General features: G+C 41.0%; 2 protein-coding genes across 6 annotated transcripts in view; one reads left to right on the plus strand and one right to left on the minus strand.

The window, feature by feature from the left end:
* Positions 1-1,332: 1,332 nt before the first annotated feature.
* On the minus strand, positions 1,333-7,435 carry sumf1 (sulfatase modifying factor 1). Its single transcript, XM_061831292.1, has 9 exons — positions 7,083-7,435; positions 5,833-6,006; positions 5,643-5,717; positions 4,513-4,595; positions 4,294-4,416; positions 2,907-3,021; positions 2,359-2,472; positions 2,195-2,254; positions 1,333-1,545 (listed from the first exon to the last, which is right to left on the minus strand). Exons 1-9 carry the CDS (start codon positions 7,341-7,343, stop codon positions 1,444-1,446), a joined length of 1,107 nt encoding a protein of 368 aa, XP_061687276.1. The 5' UTR covers positions 7,344-7,435; the 3' UTR covers positions 1,333-1,443.
* Positions 7,436-7,602: 167 nt separating this feature from the next.
* itpr1a (inositol 1,4,5-trisphosphate receptor, type 1a) overlaps positions 7,603-24,856 on the plus strand; it is a 66,905-nt gene continuing 49,651 nt past the window's right edge. For 3 of the 5 annotated variants that reach the window (XM_061831287.1, XM_061831288.1, XM_061831289.1), the window contains exons 1-6: positions 7,604-7,817; positions 8,434-8,548; positions 12,693-12,763; positions 21,846-21,955; positions 22,545-22,631; positions 22,993-23,151. In XM_061831287.1, the coding sequence (XP_061687271.1) occupies positions 8,457-8,548; positions 12,693-12,763; positions 21,846-21,955; positions 22,545-22,631; positions 22,993-23,151 (519 nt within the window). In that variant the 5' untranslated portion in view covers positions 7,604-7,817; positions 8,434-8,456. Of the gene's footprint in view, positions 7,818-8,433; positions 8,549-12,692; positions 12,764-21,845; positions 21,956-22,544; positions 22,632-22,992; positions 23,152-24,856 lie in introns of all 5 variants that reach the window. The other 2 variants (XM_061831285.1, XM_061831286.1) reach the window with 1 other exon arrangement.

Genomic DNA, 24,856 nt, shown 5'->3' on the forward strand with positions numbered 1-24,856 from the left:
AGTGCTGGAGCCAATCCCAGCTAACCTCAGACAGACAGTGAGGCACACCCTGAACTGGTTACAAGCCAATTGCAGGGCACATAGAAAGAACAAACCAATCACATTCACACTTATAGGCAATTTAGGTTCTTCAATAAACCGACCATGCATGATTTTGGGATGTCAGAGGAAACTGGAGTGCCCGGAGAAAACCCACACAGGCACAGGGAAAACATGCAAACTCCACACAGGCAGGGCTAAGATTCGAACCCAAGTCCTCACAACTGAGAGGCAAACACGCTAACCAGTTCCCCATTGTGCCCCTGCTTAAGTATACATACCAACCAATTGTGAGCTTTTTTTTTTTTTTTTTTTTTAAAGAACAGTCAATGAAATTCCAAGAGACCAAAGTGACAGTTGTCTGTCATTTATTGGCAAGGAGTAACGACATGTTGGAGTCACAAGTGGGTCGACTAAATGTCAAGACAAGTGGTATTTTATACTGAGACCGGTGAGGAGTGGAGTGGACCAGAAAGTTCTACTCCTTAAAAGGCAAACAAAGATGTTACAACCTTCAGAAACAAGCCAAGATAAATGACTTTTGTACTTGCAAATATAAACAATCGTTTCCGTTCCTTTTCCCAGGCTATGCCTGTCTAAATCTCACAAAACGTTATTTATTTCAACATGCAGGCATTCTCCATTCACACCCTGAACTGGTTGCCACATTGAGACAACCAGCCGCACTCACAATCACACCGAGGGGCAACTTAGAGTGTCCAAATAATATTGCAAGTTTTTGGAGTGTGGGAGGAAACCGGAGTGCCAGGAAGAAACCCACACAGGCACGGAGAGAACATGCGGGCTCTACACAAGCGGGTCCGAGATTGAACCCGGGACATCAGAAGTGAGGCCAACACTTTACCAGCTGCACCACCGTGCCACCGCAGGCATTCTATATTCATTAAAAATGTATATATCAGTTGATTTAATTGCTGCTTAGCTGATCTGAATAAATGTACATTCATTTTCATTTTTAAGGAATTTGACGTGGTGTTTAAGATTTTAACTCCAAAACAGTGGGTAAAGAAATGAAGGGAATTATTCATCATTAATTGTCAGATGATGAAGAAAATGTTGACAGTTACCTGACCTCATTAAGTTGCTTAGCTTAGTCTTTACTAAACTTCCCAACGTTTTTATCATCCCAATGCCTGCCTCAATCCCTTCAGTTTGACAATTTGAAAAATTGAAAATTAATGTTGCACATACATGGAGATGTGATCCTCTTGTTAAACCGTTCAGAAACATAAAGACAACTTATAGTTTGAAATTTTTTTATTCATTTGTTATAAAAGCAAAGGAAAAAAACTTCCATAAAATCATTACTTAATTCACTCTCTCCAGTAAAACAGTAGACATTTTTAAAAAAGGGTTTTATGTAACCCAGTGCATGAGTCTAAGTCAATGGGGCTCCTGAGAGACGCAACGAAAACCAAGATTGGAGGCAGAGCTGTCCGGCGTGTTCTGGCTTCGCGCTGCACAACGGTATCGGTAACAGTATGACTGAGGGAGAGACAAAGTTTTGAAATTTAAGAAGCTGCTGTACAGTATACGTATATAGGAATCTTGGGACACTACTCATACTCATGGCAAACATCCATCCATCCGTTTTGTGAGCCACTTATCCTCACAAGGGTCGCAGGAGTGCTGGAGCCAATCCCAACTGTCATCGGGCAGGAGGCACGGTACACCCTGAGCTGGTTACCAGCCAATCACAGGGCACACAAAGACAAACAACAGCCGCACTCACAATCACACCAATGGGCAATTTAGAGTTTCCGATGAATGCACGTTTTTAGGATGTAAGAGGAAACCAGAGAGCCAGGAGAAAACCCACATAGGCATGAACAATGCAAACTCCACACAGGCAGCGCCGGCATTCGAACGCTTGTCCTCAAAACTGTGAACCAGTTTCAGTTATGGCAAACATAGGAGTTTAAATGAATTAAAAGAAGATAGAAGCACTTTCCCTTAACCAATGTTTGTTTTCATCGATATGTATCACAGTTGATCAAAAATACTGAAACATCCATCAAGCCTGGCTTCTCCTGTAATTGAGCCTTCAGACAATTATTTAGTTCTCTCACTGAAAGCACATTAACATTTTACATGAAAACACTCAAATTGAAATAAAACAACATCATCCCTTTACCTTGTGACACATGTATGACCCGCCCTTCTTTACTTTGTCAGTACCTGATGGAGGACCTGTCTATAAAAAAAATTAAAAAAAGGAAAAATGTAAATGGCATGTGATATTTTTAGCAATCATAAATTGCTGAGGGATGACATTATTGTGCAAATGTGTGAAGTTACTGGATTGTGTTGTTGCTCGGTTGAGTGATGAACAGTCCACCAGTCTGACGTCCATTCCCACACATTGCCCACCATGTCAAATAGACCAAAAGCATTGGCGGGAAAAGATTTCACCTGTAGGGTGTCGTGTTCAGATATTACTTTTACATTTAGTCACCAGGATGAATTCTCACAAAGAGATCGTATATCAAGAATGCTTTAGGAAAAATTCATTATTTTTAATTCACTATACTGAAAATATATTTCTCATATTATAAATGATAACATCAAATTATAATAAAATTACCATTATAGTACCATAAGTATTAATGGATGAATACTATTAATATACGCCAGCATGAAATAAATACTAGCCGGAAAATTTCAATTGACTTCACAGGTTGAGAGCTCCCCTATAGAAGGCGAGCTAAAGTTAAAACGACATTTTCTTGGTAGATTTGAGATATTTGAAGTCAAGTCTGGTTGGGTTTCATCTCTCCTCCAGCCAAACCTCAAATATGAAATCTGTTGCCAGGGGAAAATTGCAATACTTCCTGACCCTTGCTTACCGGTGAGGTTTTGATGTAACCATCCTCTGCGGAATTATTGTGAGGGAACTCCCCCTGCCAGAGGTTGGCATAGTGTTCCCCTTTTGGGTTCAGTCGATTTCCCCACGGGTAAAGTCTGCAAAAATTACACATTAAATATTCGTCTTTATTTTGACAATTCAAATATTTATACATGTAGAATTTAAAATTAATATGGTGTTTTAAATTTACTGGGGAATATAGCACACGGTGTTTCTCATGTCTGTTTGAATCTCTGTTAAGCATCTTTGACAAGCCTGATGGAAAGAAAGGAAAATTACATCAGGACAGTGTTTCACATTAAATTTTAATGTAAAATGGTGAGAAAAAGATTTTTCTTTTGAAGAAAGTAGAGAATAATTTACTGTCATTGGCAAGAAGTGATTTGAATAATAATAATAATAATAATAGCCTTACTGTTAAATAATTTGTATGTGACCCAGAGAGCAAATGGGTTTCATTCAGAAGGTATTTGAAGCGACTAGTGACTCTCATGTCCCAAGAATCTCTTCATGCAGGATCTTCCAAAGGTTTGCGGTGACACATACATAAAGGTATATTTTGGCCACCTCTAACCAACCACAACAGGAGAAAGGTTTACAGTGGTCTCAGAATGACATCAAGATTAAGCTTTAAACAGTTTTGTCCACGAATGGATGTTGTACTACGGCAGATAAATTGGAAGTTCTGGATGGATGCATGTTCCCAATAAGGTCGAGACATTACCGAATGAGCTTTGGGCAGGAAAAACAGGTACTGTATTTTCTGCACTATAAGGCGCACCTAAAAGGCTTTGATTTTCTGAAACGACGACGGTGTACCTTATAATCCAGTGCGCCTTATATATAGATCAATATTGAGCTTTTAGTGCAGCTCCATCTAATGGATGCATAACTTAACCCCAGCCTCTACTGTAGCGTCTATTCTATGCGCCTTATACTGCGGAAAATGCGATAATTGGATGCTTGGGCCCCTTTAGGGTTCCGGCTAGTGTCAAAATTAACTCTGCAAAATGCGAGAAGTTTCTAACTGATCATTTCCTGCCATGGTCTGAAAATGATGATCCATTCTGCTGTAAAATCATTCTATTGCTTGACAACACTCTAGCCCAGTGGAGAAAAAAAAAATCCTCGTGTGGCCACCATCATTGCCTAACCTCAATCAATTTTGAGAGCCATCCTTAAAAGGGGTGGAGGGCAGTACATAGCCAAACAGCAGCTCTGGGAGGCAATTCTTGCATCCTTAAACGAGGTACGGGTTGAAACTATCCACGGAATTACTGTTTCAGTGGGTGAGAGATAAACCCTAACCTGGAGGACAATGTATACTTCTTACAACATTTAATCCACACAATGAGTAAACATCACACCTGTCTTTTAAATTGCCTCTGCAGGCATACTCCCACTCTGCCTCCGTAGGAAGCCGCTTGTTGGCCCACGTGCAGTAGGCATTAGCATCTGCCCAGGATACATGAACAACAGGATGATCCATCCTGAAATGGATTTGTCCTTATTATGTTAGCATCAGCATGGTAAAATAAAAACACAAAATCAAGAAATAAAGATGGATCATTGTTGCATCGCCTTGCCTATCATTGATACTGGAATCAGGACCCTCAGGTTGTCTCCAGTTTGCCCCTTTGACTGGAAGCCACCAGGGGGCAGCAGCCACCTAAAAAGGCAAGAAAGTACCTGACACTCAAAGTCCCAAAATGTTTCTTTTTCAGAACAGACATCTGGCTTCACATTAAAAAAAAAAAAAGACATAAATAGTCACCAACATCCATGCCTGAAATGTAAAACATATGAACTGCACTGTTGGGCTGTAAAACATTACTTCAAAAATTAGACTATTATTTAGAAAGGGATAAATTTGTCGATGATTGGCTTTTGCCTCATGAACACCTTTGAACAACCAGTTAGTGAATATTGCCAAGGCTGTGATAATAAGTCATATACTGAATGTACAGTACTAGGTTTAACATGCAATTTAATATTGGATTTGGACACAAATAAAGCTAATGACATAAAGAAACCAACTTGAGAAAAACAGATGTTTTAATACTGTTTTATGAGTAAAGGTTTAAGAATCGCATGGTGCATCATGCAGTTTGACAAGCTTGATTACACTTTCACAGCATTCACAACATGACATTTCTCTTTGTTTTTGTTTTTTTAACCACAGAAAAATATCTGTGAACTTCTGCCCCTAGCTCTGAAAGCTGCATGTTTCCATGACAACCACAATTAGAGTGCACCCATTTTTGGCAATTACATACTCAAGTGGTCGGTGCGAAATATTACAAGTTTGTTTTCAACCATCCATCCATCCATTTTCTTTACCACTTATCCTAACTAGGGTTGTGGGGAATGCTGGAGCTTATCCCAGCAGTCAACGGGCAGAAGGCGGGGTACACGCTGAACTGGTTGCCAGGCAATCGCAGGGCACGTGGAGACAAGCAGCCTCACTCACAATCACACCTAGGAGCAATTTAGAGTGTGCAATTAATGTTACGATGTTTTTGGGATGTGGGAGGAAACCGCAGTGCCCAGAGAAAACCCACGCAGGGGCGGGGAGAACATGCAAACTCCACACAGGCGGGGCTGGGATCGAACCCAGGTCTTCAGAACTGTGAGGCCAACGCTTTACCGCCGTGCCGCCCAAGCTTGTTTTCATGTCTACATATTACCACAACAGTGATAATAAGGAGGTATTTACCGCTTTGCTGATTTGGTTTTTGACTGTCTCACTTAGAATTCCTTCAAAAACAAACGAGTCTCCAAAATTCTCTGCCTGAAAGAAAAAAAAATGAATGTCATTTTTTTATAACGTGGATTTAAAAAAAACACTGAAATGTTCAATATCATATCAGAGGATATAATGCATATCTGCATTGATTGATTATCACCTCTGTCAAATAGCTTGTGGCATTGGTAAAGCTCTGGAACTGTCGGTTGGTGACCTCCTGGATATCCATGTAGAAGGAGTCCACGTGGACCTGTCTCTGAGGGCCCTCGCCGTCAGCAGGGATGCCTGGGTTGTCTGTTCCCATCAGAAATTTGCCACCAGAAATCAGCACCATCTACATGTAGGATATATACTTGCAAATCTTAGTGGCCAGTGAAATTTGCAGAAGCAAGTTACAGAATTAAACAAATTGAGAATATTGAAAAATAGGCTGCTCTTAATACCAAGAGCAACACTGCGCTGTGCCAAAAGACAAATCATTTTGAATGCCACTAAATAGCAAAGTGGCTCAGGTGGAAACCTTTGGCCTCACAATTCTGAGGTCCCCGTTTCGATCCGGGCCCCGCCTGTGTGGAGTTTGCATGTTCTCCCCGTGCCTGCGTGGGTTTTCTCCGGGCACTCTGGTTTCCTCCCACAATCCAAAAACATGCAACATTAATTGGACACTCTAAATTGCCCCTAGGTGTGATTGTGAGTGCAGCTGTTTGTCTCTTTGTGCCCTGCGATTGGCTGGCAACCAGTTCAGGGTGTACCTTGCCTCCTGCCCGTTGATAGCTGGGATAGGCTCCAGCATTCCCCGTGACCCTTGTGAGGACAAGCGGCGAAGAAAATGAATGGATTTAAGGTTGGATAAATAGAAGCGTGTAGATAAGTAAAATATTTTTCAAGTTGGATGGTAGATATGGCAGACGTGGTTCTTTCAATCCTGGACGTAAAACAGGGAGTCCTTCCATGTTACATCGAGCACAATCTACAATTTAAAATATACTGAAGAACAGCCTGATGCACGTGTGCCTATTGCCCAGTCTCAAAATATGTAGTAAGGGCCCAATCTGGTGACTCAAGGGTGTCAAGCTCATTTTTGTCGAAAACCACATTGTAGTCACACTTCGCCGTTATGACTGTGAAACTTAATAGAAATGTTTCATCGCTCCACCATAATAGTAAACATGCACAACCAATTTGTGGACCACTAATTTTTAAATTACAAGTCAAGGACAATAATACGAACGTCCTATTGCAACTTTTCACCTCCGATATTTGACGCAAATGACTTTGATCAGTTGGAGAAATTAGAAAGGCGTGTCTATAAGAACAATTACACATGGCTCAACACTCACCCTCAGCCTTTGCAGAAATACAGTACACAGAAAGAGTTTAGTTTGTTTTCTATAAAGTGTGGTGCATTACCTGACTGAGAATCCTCTGGGTTCCCTGGGTTTCTTTCTGCATCTCATTGGCGCCTCGGGAATATTTTACGTTTGGCTCCTCCGATGCTGTGCTGTCCCCAACGACAGCGTCTCGCTTCAAACTCTCACATCCGCAGCTCGTTGCACCCGGCGAGGCGGCGGGCTCAGCGTAAGCCCCGCATCCATGAACTTTATCCAGACAGGCCAACGAGATCGTTAATACGGCCAAAAAGCGTAAGCCTATGCAAGCAGAAATGAGCATCTTTGCTTACACGTTGCTCATGTTGTTGATACTTCCGCAAAGTCACGTGGGCAGTCAGCTGATACAGATTGGTCATTCTAAACTGCGCCTCAATAGGCCGTTAGAGGAACTGTCGGTTTTAAAGATTGTAATTTTGAAAATATGCATCTTGTAAACAATTACCATGACAGTTTAATTTTAGTGCTGTCTAAGGATAAGTGTATGATATCAGTGGGCCGGTTGAATAATGAAAGAAGCGCAGAGCAACAGTGCCGCCGTGCGGGAAGAGGTGGCAACGACTCAAAGAGCAGCGGCAGCGGCAGCTCACAACAGCGCCTGTGGCCGTCTCCTTGCTCGCCTCCTCGGCAGCCGAGCAGTCACAAACCCCAGCTTGTCCCACTCCGCCGGCTGTCACTGTCCCTCGGCTGAACGAGGGGAGAGCGGAGCCGCCGTCATGTTGTCGTAGCTGTGCCCCCGGAGAGCCGAACATCCGAGGTAAAGTTGCTCTTCAACTTCTTTTCCTTATCTTCATCCTCTTCTCTGTTGAGGAGATCGAGCGCTCCATAAATGGCGAACATTTTCCCCACCGCTGAAGTCAACCACAGCAGCGCTCTTATCGTTTGCTGAGACCTGGTTTCTTGTTTTTCAAATGACAGATTGATCACTTTGTTTGCTCAAGTGTTATTATTATTTTTTTTAATCACAAATGACGCTAGGAAGGTGAGCTTGGCTGCGTGTGAGCACGACATGGCTTCCACGCTGGGAAAGCCACTGTTTTGGGTCTGCACTGCTCAGTAACAGGTTTGCCAGGTGGAGTAAAGTGGACATGTTGCAGGTGTACACCTTCCCGTTTGGAGTCCCAATTATTAACTATTCAGACTTCAACCACCAGCAATCGTATTGCTGTAACGTCAAACTGACTTTTGCTGAAAACCCATGAAAATCTATGGAGTTGTATTCTAAAGTTGCTTCTAACTAATTTAACAATAAGAGAAGACAGACTAGAATGCTTTATAGAATCATTTTCCTTTCATTGAAATGGCATAACTTGATAAACAATTGTAATTGTCAAATGCTTTCATGAAATTAAAATTCACTTCCTCTGCTGTAGCTGTCACTTGGTGGACATCCAACATGTCCGATAAAATGTCCAGCTTCCTGCACATCGGCGACATCTGTTCCCTGTATGCAGAGGGGTCCACCAGTGGGTTCATCAGCACCCTGGGGTAAGCACGTTTGACTGGTCCACACGACACGAGCCTGGGTGACGAGTAGAATTTTGAATAACGAAGACAAGGATGGATGAGTTCCTCTTTGTTTTTTCAGTGGATGATCAATGAATCAAATGAGAAAATGCGTATTTGTACAAGAGATGTAATTATAAAGGTGGATGATTAGATGGATACTTTGGGTTCATCAGGGTCAGCACAGTATCGCTTTTAAATGGGTCAGAGGGGGAAAGTCAACCCGATTCTAGATACCGTGGGCTCCAGCACTCCTGTGACCCTTGTGAGGATAAGCGGCTCAGAGAATGGATGGAAGCAGGCTTTCAAATTCATAGATTATATTTTTTTGTCGGCTGGTTTAGTTAGCTGTGTAGTTAAAAGAACATACGTTTGTTGACGTTCTCATTGCAAGTTTGCAAAGACTTAAATCGAATTGTCCTCAATAAAAGTGTTCTGATGGGAATTTAATTCTGTAATTTGATTTTATTTAATAGGCCATGAAACTTTAATGGATGACACACATTTGATGTTGCTCACTGTGGTCAAAGGGACTGCTCAGGGTCTTAGTGTGTTTGCTCGGACACAAAAAATTAGAGGGAATGTTGATTGTGGTTCGTTTCACTCTCCTATGGATGGCTTCATTTGGCCTTTGGTGGTTGGGCATCTGGGACGGTGTTAGGGGTGGGAGATGGCTGGTGGTGTGGCATTGGGCCCATGCGACCTCCTACAGGTGGCCAGTTTTTGAAGCGCCTCTTTGGATCAGGTCGACCACCCTGGCTCCCTTAGTGTGGAGGGTAAGCCCTTCCACTGGGCCGCTCTCGGGTGGGCTTTTGGGCCTGACCCCAACTCTTGATTGGATGTGGAGGCATCCTATGCCCCGCGGTGCAGTCACAACAATTACAGGGCAATTTGTGCTTTGCATGTGTCCTCAGACACACACCCCTGGGACTTATTCACTGCGTGTGTGTCTGCACTCACTCATTGCGACGAGTATCCTGTATACTGGACAGTGTGTAGCACAACAGCCCCACACAACATTTGATTGTAATGTTTCATTGTACTTGGTATTTCATGATTTACTTTCCTCATCCGCCCAGCGTGGCCTCACAGTTCTGAGGACCTGGGTTCAATCATAGCCCTCCCTGTGTGGCGTTTGCATGTTCTCCCCGTGCCTGTGTGGATTTTTCCGGGCACTCCGGTCTCCTCCCACATCCCAAAAACATGCAACAATTGGACACTCTAAATTGCCCCTCGGTGTGATTCTGAGGATGACTGGTTGTTTGTCTCTATCTGCCCTGTGATTGGCTGGCTACCCTGCCTCCTGCCCGTTGACAGCAGGGATAGGCTCCAGCTCTCCCGTGACCCTTGTGAGGATAAGTGGTGAAGAAAATGAATGGATGGACTTTCCTCATCTTGTTTAGAGCTAGGGTTTTGTCTTTTGGTGCCATACTGTCACCTTTTCACTCTCTCCTATTTGCCACTCCCCTTTTAAAGGTTTGTTGTGTTCAACTGAAGGACTGTTATTCTTAAAGGTCAAGTGTCATCCCTATAAACATTCTAAAATAGATATTGTAATGAAAAATACATACAACACTATTCACTTCAATGTCTATACGAAAAAATAAATATGAGCGGAGCCCGCGTCATCCATGCGCAAAGTTGCGGAAGTCTCATTTGACGACATCCAAGTGGTCACCATATTGGCTCCATCCCCTGTCCGTGACGTCACCCCAGACATTCGCCATTGAAAACACGCGGTGGACCCTGCTATGGAAGACGAACACGCACCTTCTGACATGGAAGCCCTTTTCGAAGAAGAGAACATCACACAACCAAGTGAAGTGACTGGGGCAATATTACCTTATTGTTTCGAGCCATATTTAGATGATATGCGATCACGGCCAAACCACCTCCCCGTCCGATCCATTTCCGTGGCGGAGATGAGCCATTGCGGTCTGAACAACGCTGCAGGTAATGCCGCACTCAGCCGCGTGCGACGACAACGGTGTGTTGTTCATGGCGGACGGCGGCTATGAACAACGCTGTAAAGTGGCCCGGCTTGGTGCCATGATAAGCCACCTCAGCGCAGAAAATGAGCCACTCCCGACGGGGTGGCTCGTCGCAGCTGGCTTGAGCAGCTCGGCATTGTCCGCAGCGTAGTTCGCACCAACGTTGTTCATAGCCGGCGAGCCCGACGCCATTCGACGCGCACATCGACACATTTAGCGCGCCTGTCAGACGTACGCGGATTTTGGCAGGAGTTACAAAAAGCTGTATACATCAAAATCATGTTTTGTGGTGGAAAAAAAAAAAACGCATGGGCCCATGTCGGCTGCCCTTTTTTCATTAATAACATACTAAAAATCATGCATTTAATGAGAGTGGCCCTTTAAATACCCATCGGAATAAAAAGATACCACGGTGGGCATCTTAAAAAGTCCACTGTAATGGAGTAAAATTGTTCCGGCAAAAAAGTAATACAGATCCTCCTTTCTCAGACAGACAATATACAGCTTGTAATATAATTGCATCCACGAGCACTGGACCCAAAAACTTTAAGCAAACTTGAAAAATCTGACGAGAATCTTGAACCACACACGTTAGTTCCACCTTTTCTGTTGGCGCTGTATGATAACAATTACAGTTCTGTATAATTTTTGGTCAGAGAGGGTGCTATGGGGGTGGCAGAGACACTGTCCTTTGTTCAGCCGCAGAACCATCACTGGGTACTATTATATTTTTAAATGGCTCTACTTCAAAATCGGATGGGTTCTTTCTTGGCAAATACAACATTCTACTTCATTAATGTCACTCAGAAATCTTTTTTTTTTGCATAATCCTGCAAACAGACAAATGTGGAAAAACATCGCAACCAGTCCAGGCTCTCATTCTTAAGCATTTTTCCCACTCACAAGTTGTGCTTCTATCAGAAACAGTGACGTGGGCGTCAGTCATCAAATGTTTGCATGTATAAAAAGCATCATTTCCCAGTCTTGGTGACAAAGTAGGACTGGAGAGATGATTACTGATGTAATTTTGCAGTTTATGCCATGGAATAAAGGTGGGAGAGCCTTGAAGTGGTGCTCTGGTCCCGAATGACCACAGAAATATAAACGCTGTGAGAAAAGGAAATAGAGCGTTGGTAATTGTAATAATAAAATGTGTCACTGTGTGTATGCCAGGAGCAAAGGTGGCGAACAGATGGAAACTATAAAAGCTAATACTGTCTAGTGCAGAATCAGTAAAGCTGTCAGGACTATGAATCATGGTGTTGCAGAGTCGATTAAAAAATGCAATGGCCTGCTGTATGAAGACTAAATCGTTACAAAGACTTTGTGGCATTTGTTGAGTTCCACAGCTTCCCACGCACACATGAGCCCATAAATTTGCTAAATTGTCATACCAGTTTTGGCCTGCTGGTCTTTTTTTTTTTTTTTTTGCAACTCAGCAAGATTCTTCAGATGGTCGGTCTCTTACAAGGAAAAGCCTTTAAACCCTCATGAAGTGGAAGTCGTGTTTAATCTCGATTAATCTATCAATTCAACACAAACTGTATCCATCCAACCACTGATTAGTTTGCTCGTCCTGATTTCCCATTGTGACTCGAAATTGTTGTGATTAATTACATTTGGATGGGAAAGATGCTCTATATTCATTCATTATTTCAGTTGTTTTTCCAAGATTTCCTAATTCCAGCTTTAAATGCACCTTGCCCCTGCCAATGTTTTGCACCAAATTTGGCACTAAAACACATTCTTATTGTTAAGACAGTGTATTATGAAGGTATTTATGAATGTTGTACAATTTTTCTTTTTTTTTAGATTAGGTAAAACCAGATTTTCTGTGCACAACCAGCGATGATTACTTTGTGAATGTACTGTAATTTTCAATTGCAAGATACTCAGTTGAAACTGTAGTGGTTGTAGTATAATTATTGGTTTCTCGAAGTTAATTTCTAAATGCATAAGATTTCGAATACTTTTCTTACTTTTGAATTACTACATCAGCTTTTTAGTAGGTCATAATTCATTGGGCATTGGTGATTTTCTTTTTTTTTTTTAATTGGGTATTATATTCCCAAAATGCATCACATTACTTTTTTGTTTGTAAACTTGACCATGTTGTAATATACTTCAATCTGCAGCTTGGTGGATGACCGCTGTGTGGTTCAGCCTGATGCAGGGGACCTCAACAACCCTCCAAAGAAGTTTAGAGGTAAGAGACACTCATTGTTCTCCTGAGGCCTGACATCATCCCCACTAAACTGCTGTGTGTGTTTATACTGAGAGCTTTGTGATAGACACTGCTCCATGTGTTGTGCTGTTTCTTTGGCAACGACCACAATACTTCTGCCCACTAGACTTCAAAGAGGGATGCCGTTGAAAATGTGCAAGATGCAACCACCTCATCAATTGAGTGAGAGACAGAACATACCGTTGATGTTAATAACCCGAGCACTCTTTGAAGGATGTACCGGTATTTACAAAAAGCCTTGAGATGCTTCTTTGGGTATACTTGCTATAAATAGTCCTCAAACAGGAAGTAAAGCTCATGACCCTCGGTTCTCAGGCTGGAGGGTTGTATCTCTGGAGGCAGCTGGCCCCACGTTGCATAGAGAGTATCTGATCTTGCATAATTTTTACACTATGATTCATCTCATTGCAAACAGCTGATTAAAATGTGCCCCTTGTGCAAGACCAGTTTTGATAGATGTAGAATACCAGAGCCTTTGCAAGAACAGTCCAATCCAACTCAGAGCCAGAAAGTTCCCAATTAACCCACATGATGAGCTATAGATGGAATCCTCATTTTTTTCCACGGAACTGAAGATTGCAGTAGATTCTGCGCTAAGGCTGAATGATACCACATAATTTTGAACATGTTTCACAGGGAAAGGTTAAAGTCACAATGCTGGGCAGAATCCCCAACTTGGATTTTTATGTTAAATCAGATCTTTTTATGAAGTCCTTCACAGTGCAAAAACAAATACAGTTTTACTATGGATGGAACGTGTTGGAGATGTCACACCCTTGTTGTGCACAAAACAATGTCACATTGTGCACAACCTTGCCATGTTGACACAAATAGTAGTTATTGCCCCTCAGGTAGGTCTCACCATTGTTCATTTGTGGCTATTCCAAGGTTTTTGTCGTTCCGGAGCCAACATTTTCTGATATTTATCAGTTCCAAAGGATTCTTTTCACCACTGTCTATTTTTTTGCTCTTTCGTCCACCGTTGCCTTTTCTGTTTTGTTGAACAGTTTTGACCTTTGTTGCCGTCTGATGTTTTGGTCGAATGCGGACCTTGTGAGAGTCCATATTTCCCTCAGATTCATAAAGACAGATACGTCAGATATGAAAAGTCGGAAGTGTGCTGTTCAGATTGACTGAAAAAAATCTGATACACGTGACATTGGGCAGAAAAATCAGAATTGAGCTGCAGTGTGAACATAGGGGTTTGTCACAGTGTGTAGTGTTATTATTTAAATGTTATATTCACATTGTTCTCATTTTCAAATGGACTGTCTACGTTGTAAATGACCAGCAGCACTTCTTGGTCATGAAGCAGTGGAAACTTTTTGAAGAACATCTTTGGCAGCAGCAAATGTGAATCCTCACTTGGCCAGCAGGATTTCACTTTTCCTTCCTTCATCTTCTCCCTCTTTCTTCATCTTATTGATTGTCCAGAAGGGCAGACTATGCTCCAATCCCTTTGTATAGTCTTACCACTATAACAATAGAAATGAGACATTTAGATCTTCCAACCATTTTTCAGCTGATCCATTTACACTCACAAAGAACAAATTGTGGTTGAGGTAGTAAGAGAATTTGATTTAGTATAATGAAACTGCTTGTGTGCTTGAACACAATGAGTGAGGTTAAAGTGCCTTTGGTAACTCTGCTTTGTCAGCTGCTCCTGATCAGAAGAGGCCTTCATGTCAGTATGACGTGACTCTTAACATCAGCCAGAAGGTGGAAAGAAGTGTTTGTTTGAGTGAAGGCAATCAACATGTTGTCTCTTTGGTATTTACGATTACATACTGTACACTTGTTCTTACAGATTTAAAGATTCCTATTACTGCCATTGAATTTTTGTCCCTGCAAAGCAAAAGGGCCACACTGATTTAGCTGCTTCTTCAGTGTTAACGTTTCTCGTCTTTGCTCTACGAATGGTCTGTGCCCTTTGTTGGGATGGTTTCTTTAAGAATGTATTCCAATATAGTTACTAGTTAACTGTTAAAAAATGTAGCTAGTAACTGAATCCAAGTACAATGGCATTAATGTTGCTTGATTGCTTTTAATTACTTTTGAATTGCTCCATCACGAAATGTGTAAAAAAAAAAAAAAAAAAGACAGAAAATGAATGACAATACGACATACTGTATATTGTTCACCGCGCAGCACATATAGACAAAGGTGGGATTCATAACTTCATTGATTGAAGGCCATTTGAAACAATTGTATACTTGCATGAGAGAAAACTTTTTTCAAACTGTTCCTGAAAGCAAAACCTTCAGTGGATAGATAGATAGATAGATAGATGAATAGAAAATAGGGGTGTCTCGAGTAGATGTGGGCAATAGATTAGAACACAAGGAAGAGACGAATAAGAAAGTAGCCTTTTGCTAACTGCCGTGTGCAGACAAAAAAAACAAGTGAAGTAAAAGGAATTACAAACTTTTTGGGTTTAAAATACAACACCTCGGTAGAATAATGAATACATCTTTACACCACTAATAAATCTATACTTTATTTGTGACTTCGCGTTTGTTATAAAAAGTGCAATCGACAAAAACAGAGAAAATTCAGTCTTACATATGCGTGCACATACATACATGTATGCATGCATGCATGCACTTGTAATTTGTAAACTATGACGTGCGACGTCAACTGCAGAAAACCTTTTTTTTCTCGGTCGTGGTTTTGGTAATAGTGTTTAAATAGTAAAGCAATACATTTATGATGAGATAATGAAATCTTTATTTACAACATACCGGTGTAGTACACTTGGGCTTGCCTGCTTCCCCATAGTCAAAGTCACTAGCAGTCTGAATGACTTTGACTGCTGTCTATGTATAATCCAAAATGAATAAGTCCTCAAGAAAATGAGCCAAACAGTCATTATCTATTTCATATGAATCGCTTTTAAACCCGCTACATTTAGGAAACCAACATGTGCATCCAGCGGCCCGCGTCATTTTATTTGGCCTACAAAAACTCCCCTGAGGTCCAATGAGCCATATTGTGCAATTTGTGCGACCTTTATCCACATGTTGCAATGCTAAACTCCAGAAAAGGTTGCTCAGCCCTTTAGTTTGAAAGCAGGCGAGAGCTCAGATGGCCAAGTGGTCTCTCTGCCCTCGTTAAATACAGTATGTAATCCTGCAAAATCTTCTTTAACCATAGCGGGTTCTAGTTATTTTTTTTTTTTTGTATCCCGGTTACATAACACCAGTAATTGTATCCCGTTACTCCCCAAGCCAGTCTACACCATACAAATCCTCAAAGTGCGACTGTCATGAAATTGATGATTTTTGGTATATTATTAATGAAAAACCCACAGCCAATATGGTCCCATGTGTTTTTTCAGCACAAAACGTGATTTTGACGTATACAGCTTTTTGTAACTCCTGCCATGAAAATCCTCTTGAGGGATTTGTTTTTGAGAAGAAGCAGGAAGTGACGTACAGGACAGAGGCGGCCCCTGGTGGACCCGTTTGTTTCCATTAGTTTTACCCACCCATTTGCTGCCAGCTCTCTCAGTTAAAACGGGTATTTAACTTCTATAGCTGTAAATGGCAGTAGATGAGGTTACAGTCACAATATTCCTTTGTGAACTTGCATGAACAGGCTTTGGGTTTGTCAACGAGTGCCTCTCAAGTTGTGTGGAGTTGACACTGTCGTACATTGTTCTTTGGCCTCTTCTTGCGTTCAACATAAACAATGATCTAGTTTAGAACTGTATATAAAGATTTAAGAAAGAGAAGTTAATGGCTTACTTATAGTCAATAATTTGGCCTCCTACTGCCTGACATTGATGATGATTATAGTGTGATTTGCTAAAAAAATAAATTGTGGATCCAGAAACTACTGGATTGTTGAGATCACCCATATTAGTATCAATATAATATTTTTTTTTTGGGGGGGGGCGTCATATGCTATAGCAGACCCTAGCCTACAGGTCTTACAAACTGCACCGTCGGGGTCTGTTACTGACATTGCTGAGGTATGCTCCACATTTCCTTCAAATGTAAACACACCCGCAGTTAATGTAATCAAACTTTCACTCATGGAGGCTCTGAGCAAAATTTCACACTGACACACAGAAAGGAACTGTGATTGCTTGTTAAAACAAGGCAATTTACTCCTGTGCACAATGTACCAATTACTAATTACTGTCTATTTCTTATACACAACATGACGACCCCAACAAGAAGTTTTCCAAATAATGCAAATTATGATTTTCTCAGATTTTCGTAAGTAGTAGATCGAAACAACAGTCGGCATGATTTTCAAGTCAACAGTGTGAATATAATTGAAATATTTTTTAATAAAACTTTCATCAATAGTATACAATATTTTTAAAATTAAATATAGACTGTTCCAAATAAATTATACAATATTGTGTTGTATTATTATTATATTGCATCGTATTATATTATGACAATATGGTGGATGACGTTTGCACATGAAATTATTTGACAAACGACATATGATTTTTTTCGACAGTCTCACTCTCCTTACTGGATATGGATTGGATGCGTGCCACTACGTGCTGATCTTTTCCCTCTGTTTTAGCTTTACGCATGCCAAACATTATTTCCTATTCTTCAATTGATTTGTCAAAATCAAGTTATGAGTTTCACAGTAAGAGTTTAAAACCTGCCTGTCGGGCAGAACAATACCCGCAGGCCAGATTGGACCCCCTGATGGGCCAGTTCCAGCCCGCGGGCTGCGAGTTTGAAACCACTATGTGCACGATGTAGTTATGAGCGCTTTTGAGACAACCCAAGACATTTTTTAAAGTTTGTCCATACATTTAATGTATGTCTCTGATCAAAATCTTTTTACTTTTCCTGGTTCATTTCTCATCAGGATCTTCATGTTAAGATGTGCCTGCACACGGTACATTTGGAGCTATCCAGAGCTAACAGTACTTTAAAATGACCTTGAATTCTTCCCATCACAAATGATTGTCGCTCTCCAAGTCTGCTGTCTGCTGGTTAATAACCAGAAATACTGTAGATCTGTCCAGTCAAGTGCATTCCTTTCCAAATAAGTCCAGCATAAGTGCATAGTTTTACTGGCTATGGAGGTGGAGACACCTGACTGGAAATGGCCAGGGCTACTATTGTGGGATATTCGATGTCTTATATGCTCTACAAATGATTAGATGCTTCCTCCATCTCTTAACAGGATAAGAATTTTAGAGCGAGTAGCAGTTTATACAACCCAGATCATTGAGGCTATTGTTGACTTAACACAGAATAGAAGTCTTATGCAATATGTGTCTTTAGGTCTCCTGCCAGATGTTGTGGAGAATTGCTCACATTTCACAGCGGTTCTCTGAAGCTTTAGTATCACATGACATGTTTTGGCTATATGTATCACTGTGTTATAGAAACCATTTTTCCAATTAGGCAATATAAACATCGGCACAAATCTGAAGAGATAACTTTGGTAATCCCAAGTGTATGATTGAAAGACTAGCGGCCTGTTCAAAAAGTCACATCTCTGACCTTTTAGAGCACGTTACTTAACCTTTGTGGAGAGATGAAAAGTTGCTTCCTTTCTTTTCAAACGAGACTGTTTAAAATGAATTTAACTCCGCTTTTCCGAGCCGTGGTCATCATGCGACTGCGAGCGTTGCTGATGTAGTCTTTAGCGTGAAACTACTACATTTGGAAGATAGTGGCTTGTAACTGTAAATTTTGCCACCGTAAGAGTTATGGGTAAAGAGTATCTCCTTCCTTTTGGAAAGATTGTTCTGGAAAAAACTATGCTAAAGGAGTATTAAAAGTTGCTTTAAGGCACCTTTCCGAATCATTTTTAGAATTAAAACAACCTTTAATTCAAGTACTTTAGGGTCATGTTGCTTGGAAATGTAATGAAAGGAACCCGAAGTACAGACGCAAAGGCAAAATCTGAAGATGACCTTCGTTTTTGTATTAAAGTGTAAAAAACACATGCTATGATAACATTGGTTAAATTGTTTGATTGATCTAAGTGCTCAAACTAATGTTTTAGTACATATCAAAGGTATAAATGAGCTGAAATTGTCGGGAAAAAAATCATTTATACAATTTTCAACAGTATGGTCAGTTTTTGTGGCTATTTTAAAATGGACAAGAATTGATGTAACATTAAGTAGTCATTTACCTTGAAAAATTAACTTCAATATTCTATTCATGGTGCAAAGTAATTTTTTTGGTCATTGTTACACCCATACTTTAATCGTTTTTCATATTTCTGGACAGCCAGCACACCGAATATTGTGCATTTCTGGCATTTTTGTGCACTGATTTAGCTTTACTACAGTGGTTCACAACAGGGTTAAACCTAAGAATTGTGTAAAAATCCTGGGGTGGACAAAAACACTTTTTTTTTTGTAAATACTGTACAATGTTTTGTTTTACGTTCTTTTTAATGTTTTTAATTTATTGATAATTTCCATGAAATGTAATTATTTTATGAGATAGAATCAGATCTCTTCTAATCAGCTGTATAGGTAGTGGGTCATAAGGCACTGTTGTACTGTAACCACTGTACTCTAATGATAGTTTTTTTTTTTTTTAAGTAAAAGAAGGTTTTGCATTACAAGAATGAAGAATGTTAATAATAATGAGAGGTACTTTTTCTGGATTGTTCCCAGCAGTTCTCCTGCCCGGTGACCCCAGAATGAATTCTGAGCCCAGTTTCAGTACAATTAAAGCAACATGACTTCAGTTGACTAATTAAAAATAATTGCACGCTGATACATTTCTATTCGGTACTCCAGACTGCATTTTCCAAATTTGTGTGTACAGTATTTACAGCTAAGGAAATCTTTTAAAGTGAGCATAGAAAACTATTTTATCACGTAAGCTAATATCTGTTAATGTAAAGCTGTGCAAATGCACATTCAGCAGATGTAAGTTTGAACTGTTCCTGCAGCCTGTTCCTCTCTCCTCTCTTTCTCTCTCCCCGCTTAACATTCTTTCACTTTTTTTCCTGTCTTCCTCATTTTTCAGTCACTTCCTTTAGTGTTTTTTTTTTTTTTAACACTTCTGGGTCATACTGAAGTAAATCATTGCTGATGTGGTTGAAGGTGAAGAACTTTGTGGTGATTGAGTGAGCTTTGTGAAATTTGTGGAATTTCTCCAGGCAAAGGGTGGATGAAAGAATATGGACGTTAAGGGTAGGGAATCCCCACCCTCCTTTTTATCCCACTCCTCTTCTCTTGGTTGGCCTTATTTGGACATGTTGCTGTAAGAGAGAGTGAGAGAACAGGGGACGGATGGTCTGATTTGTCTTTTCTTGTTCCTTCACTCTTATTCCATCGTTAAAATAGAAGTTTGTTCTGAGGCGAGGTGAAGTCGATTGTAGTGCAGCCGAAGAAGAGGAAGTTCTCTTGGCCAGAAGAGGAATTGTGTTCGATCAACTGTGTCCTCATGCAAACGAGACTGGTTTTCTCCCTCCTGCTCCAACTCTATCTATGAAAATGAGTCACACATTCACTGATAAGAGCCTCACATTGCTGTTGTTCTTTCTGACCTCACTGCTGTGATCGTGCACTCCCTTAGGTTGTCATACATGTTTGCACGCCCTACGCAGATTGTGACCAAATGTTTCTTACTTATCTTGTACAAAATGGCTCCATACGATCATGCATAGACACACACACAGTTGAAAGTTCCTCATCCAAGCTCACTGAAGAACTTTCATTTTCATTCATTGAGCTTGTGAATGTGTTTGAAGTGTGTAACAGTCACATATATTGGGTGTCTTGATTTAGGCGGTACCATGGTTTCCAATTTCATCCATCCATCCAATCTTTTTCTTTGCCGCTGATGAGGGTCGCAGGGAGTGCTGGAGCCTATCCCAGCTGTCAACGGGCAAGAGGTGGGGTACACCCTGAACTGGTTGCCAGCCAATCGCAGGGCACATATAGACAAACAGCCACACTCACAATCACACCGAGGGGCAATTTAGAGTGTCCAATTAATGTTGCATGTTTTTGGGATGTGGGAGGAAACCGGAGTGCCCGGAGGACCCCCCCCACCCACGCAGCCACGGGGAGAACATTCAAACTCCACACATGTGGGGCCGGGATCGAACTCGGAACCTCAGAACTGTGAGGCCTACTCTTTACCAGCTGAGCTTCCGTGGCACCGGTTTCCAATTTGCCAGTGCTAAATGTGTGTAAATGATAGTTGATGCATACCGTTAGCCCATGTACCACTGTTACTGTAGGATTGAATGGGTAAATTTCATAAAAGCACATTGAATGGTTTGTCTGAAAAGATCCAAAATGTAATATCGATGCTTATTCATACATTTACAGTGGAACAGCTAAAGTTGAATGACCCTGAAGTCGTATGATTTAAACTCCACTTTTCAGGAAAAAGATGCCAGGAAAAGTGTGGTAAGGCTTGCAGAAAAGCAAAAAAACACAATTCGGTTGATGTTTTCTATCCTATTCAGCACAAGAAAATATCATAATTAAACAAACATTGTGTAGTTCAGTTTTGATGTGAAACAATTTCCCTCCTGGGCAGTCATCTCCTTTGCTGAGGGGTATGAAATTTAGTGTTTCTGAGGTTCTGCTGGAAATTATTGATATGACAGTATATTACCATATTTTATAATGAAAAATCATCATATATCATATTTGAGTGTGTGTATATATGTAAACCATCCATCCATTTTTGAGCCGCTTATCCTCATGAGGGGCGCGGTAGTGCTGGAGGCAATCCCAGCTATCATTGGGCGGGGGGTGGGGTACACGCTGAAATGGTTGCCAGGCAATCGCAGGGAACATGGAGACAGACAATGGTCACAGTCGCAATTACACCTAAGGGCAATCGTATGTTAGTGATATATATTTCTACAGGATTTTTTCAAACCAAGTACCCTGTCAAATATTTTTGCCTCATTATTTGTTATCTCTGTTTAAATAAAAAAAAAATGCATAATACTTTTGGAAAACATACTGCCTTTGTTTGCACTTTTTTTGAGTGTCCCTCTCTCCTTGTTCAGTTCTTTTTTTTTTTTTAAAGTAACTCTGTCTCTTGCTTCAAAACTTTGCCCCGGAAAGACTGCCTCTTCAGACTGTGTCCCATGAACCGCTACTCGGCCCAAAAGCAGTTCTGGAAAGCAGCCAAGCCTGGAGGGAACACAGACACGGTACTTCTCAACAAGCTCCACGTAAGTGTGACAACACACTGGCCTCCCAGTCATCACTCTGGCAAAGGCCACAGTACACTGAGATGAAGGCTCAGCTCAAACACTCAACACACTGATGTGAGGTTTAGAAATCTCAGATTTATATTTTCAGGTTTTGCCGACAGACTTAGCTGAAACTTAATGTAACAATATGTAGTGATTTGTGGAATTTTAAAAGTTCTTTAATCCTGTATTTTCAAGAAAGTAAATTTCCCGAGATAGAATTTTAAACGTTCTTTTTATAGACCATTATAAAGCTTTTTACTTGAACTTTTCTTCCTCCGCACTTTCCTTCCTATCCTTCAAGCTATCATGCAATACCTTTTAAAGCAATTGGCTATCTGACCGACCACATTCTCATAAAAATCGACGTTGAAATCTCTCCATTGTTACCACGGATATGGATGAACAGACAATTTTTGTCCATTCGTGGACTTTTTTTTTTGTTCTTTGTCATTATTCAAACTATTGTACCTGACTTGTTATTGCTAAATATTGCAGTAAATACCTGTGAGAGCTACCATCTGTGCTTTAAACTCGATCCCTCCCTTATCTGCCTTATGCCTCATAGCATGCAGCTGACCTGGAGAAGAAACAAAATGACTCTGAAAACAAAAAGCTGCTGGGGACAGTCATTCAGTACGGCAATGTTATTCAGGTTTGTCATCAGCGTTTGTTTTTAACTGACACGTGAAAACAGTCTTAAGAATATCAACTACAATTATTGGACTACTTAGAAGTACTAATCCAAGACTACTAAAACAATTAAGACTTGAAATTCATTTGTGAAAGTGTACCAACTGTTTTGGCTAGTAATACATATTTGTATGTATGTATGTGTGTATATATATATATATATATATATATATATATATATATATATATATTTTTTTTTTTAGAGGAAAAAGACTATTTTACAATTTTTGCATCATCTCCACACAACACTTTAGAACCCCCGCACCACCCAACTTTACCCACACAAAAAAGCTACAATTACAGTATGTCTTGATTCCCCTTAGCTTCTCCACCTTAAGAGCAACAAATACCTGACAGTGAACAAACGTTTGCCGGCACTCTTGGAGAAGAATGCCATGAGGGTAATGCTGGACCCTGCAGGAAATGAAGGCTCCTGGTTCTACATCCAGCCCTTCTACAAGCTGCGCTCCATTGGGGACAACGTGAGTTCTAGTTGACATTAAAGACCTGACCATCTACACCTTAATATTTTTAAACTGTTTACAAAATCCTTTAGGAGCAATTTCAGTCTCCAATAAAATTATCTCTCTCCTAATATTGTTGAGTTAGATGACAAATTGTAGCTGCATAAAAACAAGTGAAGGTTGGCCAAGGCGATCCCACTGTTTTCTTTTGTGAAAATCTAATGGAAGTCTTCTGAAGACAAGTTTGGCTCAGAAGTCGGTGCATCCCTAACATAAAAAGTACAATATGATGGGCAGATGTTCCTTTCTGTTTCCTGTTTACTCCCTTACTACTACTACCCTTTCCACAGTCAGATAAAGGCAACTCACAAAAACCCGAAGGAAAAGATCTACTTCTATTGATCAAGTTTCAACTTTAAAACTAAGAGACTTGATTTATTTGTATTTGTTGAAAATCTATTATGGGTCTACCATTCCTCTTTAAATGCACAGACCTGGAAGCTTTTTGTTTTTTAGGGTTTAGCCTGCATACAAGGTTGACATTAATAAAGTCTCATATCCCTTTACCGTATATTGCAGGTTTCCTAGTGCATTTCATAGCAAAAATTGATGATAAAGAACAGTGCCCAGACTTTTTTTAACTCAAGATCTACTTTTCAAGCAGCCAGCCAGCCTCTTGTGAGCTACCGACGACGGGGAGGGTGGGCTGATGATGCTACAAAACCGTTTTAAAGTGCGACTGTCATGAAATGGTTGATTTTTGGTATATTATTATTGAAAAACCCACAGCCAATATGATCCCATGTGTTTTTTTCACCACAAAACATGGTTTTGATGTATACAGCTTTTTGTAATTCCCGCCATGAAAATCCTCTCGAGGGATTTGTTTTCGAGACGAAGCAGGAAGTGACGTAAAGGACAGCGGCGCACCCTAGTGGACTCGCTTGTTTCCATTAGTTTTACCTCCGGGAATGTAGCTCGTTGTTCCTTCGTGTTAGCCAAAATGCCGGCTCATTGCATTGCTGGACATTGCTTGAACACTCGGGAGAATGGAATTACCCTTCATAAGTTTGAAAGAGACCCTGTTCGTTGTGAAAAATGGATTGCACGGTTGCAGAGGATGAGAGCTTCGTGGGTTCCAAATAACAGGTAGGTGTGTATACAGCTACTAAAAAAATAATAGTTTGGGGTGGACCACGTAATCGGTCTCTCTCATAACGTAACAAAAGATCCGCGTATGAAATGTGTCGATGTGCACGTCGCCCAGCCAACAATGTTTCACACAGCCTCGTCTCGATAGTGTTCATCGCCTACTGTGGTGGCTGTGAACAACCCTATAAAAGCAGCACGCCTCGGCTCCATTATATGCCACCACGGCGCCGAAAATCAGCCACACCGGCTGAGGCGCCGCGTTCAGCGGTCACAGCTTCTGCGAAGGCTGCGTGTCGGGCTTTGTGACGGGGGCGGCTCTGAAGAATCCAGCCGAGAATGCGTTACTCAGTTGCGTGCGCACATAAAGCGCCCCGGCTCAACTGTGTTGCTCAGTACTGCAGCGTCTGTGAACACCCCTCTAAAGCAGCACCTCTCCGCTCTGTCATAGGCCACACCGCCCGGCTGCGATGGCTCATCTCCACCGCGGAAGTGGATTGGACGGGGATGCAGTTTGGCCGTGATTGCATATCATTTGAATATGGCTCGAAAAGAAGTTTCTTTCGGCTTGTCC

Source organism: Syngnathoides biaculeatus, chromosome 10, assembly GCF_019802595.1.
Source record: "Syngnathoides biaculeatus isolate LvHL_M chromosome 10, ASM1980259v1, whole genome shotgun sequence".
NCBI classification, from domain to species: Eukaryota; Metazoa; Chordata; class Actinopteri; order Syngnathiformes; family Syngnathidae; genus Syngnathoides; species Syngnathoides biaculeatus.